The 3491-nt window shown below is 46.8% G+C and overlaps 1 protein-coding gene across 1 annotated transcript; it reads left to right on the forward strand.

The window, feature by feature from the left end:
* The first annotated feature begins 709 nt into the window (after positions 1-709).
* Positions 710-3125, forward strand: LOC126543557 (uncharacterized). The gene is made up of 3 exons (XM_050190668.3): positions 710-797; positions 1868-2373; positions 3031-3125. Exons 1-2 carry the CDS (start codon positions 792-794, stop codon positions 2369-2371), a joined length of 510 nt encoding a protein of 169 aa, XP_050046625.2. The 5' UTR covers positions 710-791; the 3' UTR covers positions 2372-2373; positions 3031-3125.
* Positions 3126-3491: the final 366 nt, after the last annotated feature.

Raw genomic sequence — 3491 nt, forward strand, 5'->3', positions numbered from 1 at the left:
TGCGCAACTGAGTTCTTAGTCGAGGGTTCGATCCTGGCCGCAGCAATCGCATTTTCGTGGGGACCTAGTGCAGAAACGGTCGTTAAAACACTCTTGGGTTAAAACTTGTCCCTCAACTAGCCTTTGACAATGGGGCCGCATAGTGTGCGGATACAATTGCACTCATTTCATCAGTTATGTGAAATAAACTTCAACTTCGACCTCACTTGGGCGAGACTTCACAAGTGGCCGAAAAAGAAAGAGCCGCGTGGTCAAACCATTGGTACCTTCTTTCATACGTTTATAGTTCCACTCAGTGCATCAAGTAACTGATAGAAAAACAACGTTATCTTTTAATGTATTAAAAACAAAGGAAAGGGCTTGCGTGCCTATGCACCACATCTGCAATCTTCGCATTCGACGGTGCATTACAAAGTCCGAACGAGGAGACACGCCCATAACATGCCCTCTTTTGTGCATTTCTACTGCGGTTGACCAAACTCCGGTGAGTGAGAAGCTCGGGCCATCCTGCATAGCACCCCCGGTTCAAACTTTAGAGCGAGTTGATAACGACGCCTTCGTCTTGGGGCCTACGTCCGTTCATTCTTTTGAGTGCACAGAGTAACTGCGACAAGGACATCGCCAGCGCCCTCTCCACTTCACTTCCTCTACGCCGGCGGATTCAAGTTGGGTTTTTGTTTGGAATCGAAGGCTCCACGCTTCCCTCCAGTACGGTATAAAAGGAGAGCCACTCTGAAACGGGGAATCATCTCTTCCATAGACCCCTGCAGAAAACACCAACCTCCGGCAAAATGAAGGTGAGTACAAATTCGGCCGCTTGTTTGCCGTTGCATTGTCGGTTCTGTTCACACGATGCGTGTAACCGTTGACAGCCTGGTATTTAGAGCGCTTTAAGTTCTGCAGTTTAGTGGGGTGCATACTCAATTGCGTTGTTATTACCGCAGAATCATTGTTTCAGTCTTTAGTTATAAGTTAACGTATAGTATTTCTTTATTTCTAATGATTTATGTCAGCGCTAGCTAATGCAGTAGAAATTATACCAGTTTCTACGGGAGCGCTACTCTTTGAGTGATACACCTCATAAAATAATTACGCAGTTTCCACGCACTGTAGGGAATCAATGATGTGCGAAGAATTTGCCAAGTACCTGAATATCCAGCAACAGCATCAGTGATGTATTTTTCTTTTATTGAAGAATGCCCAGGGCGATACGCAACGTGTTACATTAGCCAAACTAAAAATTCATTTACAATTTTAACACCTTCATTTTTCTAAATGTAGCATTAAACAGTGGCAGTTTATGGGTAGTGTGGGAAGTGTGGTTATTCTAGCCACCCTGGCCGGGGTGATGGCTTATACATAATAAACTTCATTTACGCCGAAGTAGCCTTAATGCCAGGAGGAGGAGGAGGAGGAACTTTATTATTGCAGAAACCATTGCGCGGTTTATTCCTGGGTGGTTCCCTCTGACAGGGCTCCACTGGCGATCGCGGCTCGCCGGGCCTGGTCGAGCACTATCCGATGGGCGCTAAATTTGAGTGAGCATAATGACTCCGATAACATCGACAGGGTTTGCAATAGAAATTGCCCTGCAAGATCACCTGTATCACAATCATGAGCATTGTTATCCTATACAAAGGATACGCTGCACATCATCATCACGTCCTGCAATCGTCAATACAAGCGAAGAAGTTTTAAATACGTCGCGATCCCATGGTGAACACTCACTGAGCTTTCTAGCGTATGGGTTCTTTCTTTCCCTACATACTAAAATGCATTTTTTGTATACTTAACATTTACTTTACTATTTCGTTACGTGACGTGGCACCGAATAATTTTAATGGTGGATCCATCTCTGGAAGCGCAGACCTTCGTCGCCGCTGTCTGCGCCCTCCTAGTCTGCAGCGTTTATGCTGCGAAGGAAAAGGTCGAGGCGCGTGGTGGCCTTGTGGGCGCTGGTCTCGGGGGCTACGGCGCCGGTGTAGGACCCGGTCTTGGCGGCGTTGGTCTCGGAGGCGTCGGTCTGGGACATGGTGGTCTCGGAGGATACGGAGGAGGCTTCCAGTCCGGATACGGCTCTCAGGCCGGTGGCCACCAGGGTGGATTCCAGGGCGGCGCTGCCGGACACAGCCAGGGGTCAGGGGGTTTCGCCGGCGGTGCTTCCAACAGGAACGTGAACGCATACAATGACAACAAGGGCTACAGCCACAGCTCGGGTTTTTCAGCCTCAGACAGCAAGAACTTCGGTTCCGGACACAAGCAGGGCTCGTCGGGATTCCAGGGTGGCGCTGCCGGACAGCAGGGAGGCTACGGACAATCTTCTCACGGACACCAGGCCGGTGGCGGCTACGGCGGTGGATACCTCGGCTAAATGTGGGTACCTTGTAGGAGAAAACATTCCAGCGTCAGACGACCACCACAATACGTAACTGTCGTCGAAACACAACCGACGGCGTATTGCTTAAAGCGCTGTGTACGTGTGTGACTTTGCAACATTACCCTGGCAGGTATTTCAAGGCTTTGCCTCTTAACAGAGAGCCTTATTGGCTCAGGGAAAACGCACTTTCGAGCATGCTTTGAATTTTTAGTGCCGGGTACCATTAAAGTTACTGGAAATGCGTCCCACTGTTTATCTGATAACATCAGAATAACAAAGAGGGGCCCACGATTTGTAACTGTCTAATTCCCGAATAAAAATTCGAAGAACCAGTGAAACTAAGTGTTTGATGCACAAATAGTCTTTATATAAAGAAACATGCTTAGTAAACCATGCTTTGTAAGCATACAGGATCAAATGAGCAGTTTAATAATGTGACCAGTACAAATTGACTATTCGGCGTTTAATAATGCCTTGTGCAAGGAATGAAAAAACGAATACGAACGATATTTTTGTGTGTGTTTGCGCATGTCACATTGCATAACTACACTGAATTAATATTTTATACCAGACCCCAGTGAAAGTAAATGTTCAATATTAGTTGTCTCACATTTTTCATCGCAGCACGTAACGATATTTTCGTTTTCTTGCAGATTCTGTGCCTCATCACCAGAGCAACATCGGTGGTGTGCCTCACTGCAATAAACATGTGAATACACATATGGTAATAAACATGTGGTCTACAATATTTGGAGCACAAATGTATCATTATGTCTTGGTCGGTTCATATAGTATCAAGAAAGAATATAGCTTAGAACAGCACTCCTGTATCACGCCGTAGAAAACGTAATATAGAATACTCGAATAATTGCGCCCGCATCGAAGGGCTGTGGTTTTGCCAGATTCGGCCATGATGGCAATACGTCGTGTTTCTTCCCCACTATCACTCAGAACAGGCCTGCCCCTCCAGAGGCGACAGACAGTGGTACATCTGAACACTTTGGCCAGTTGTAAATCATGCTTCCTTGCGCCAGGGGCCCGAATAGAATACCATGTAAGCAAAGCCTATAGCGAGCGGTGAAAGTAACATGCAAAAACGGTGATACCGATTCGC

The sequence above is a fragment of the Dermacentor andersoni genome, chromosome 10 (genome assembly GCF_023375885.2).
Source record: "Dermacentor andersoni chromosome 10, qqDerAnde1_hic_scaffold, whole genome shotgun sequence".
Taxonomy (NCBI): domain Eukaryota; kingdom Metazoa; phylum Arthropoda; class Arachnida; order Ixodida; family Ixodidae; genus Dermacentor; species Dermacentor andersoni.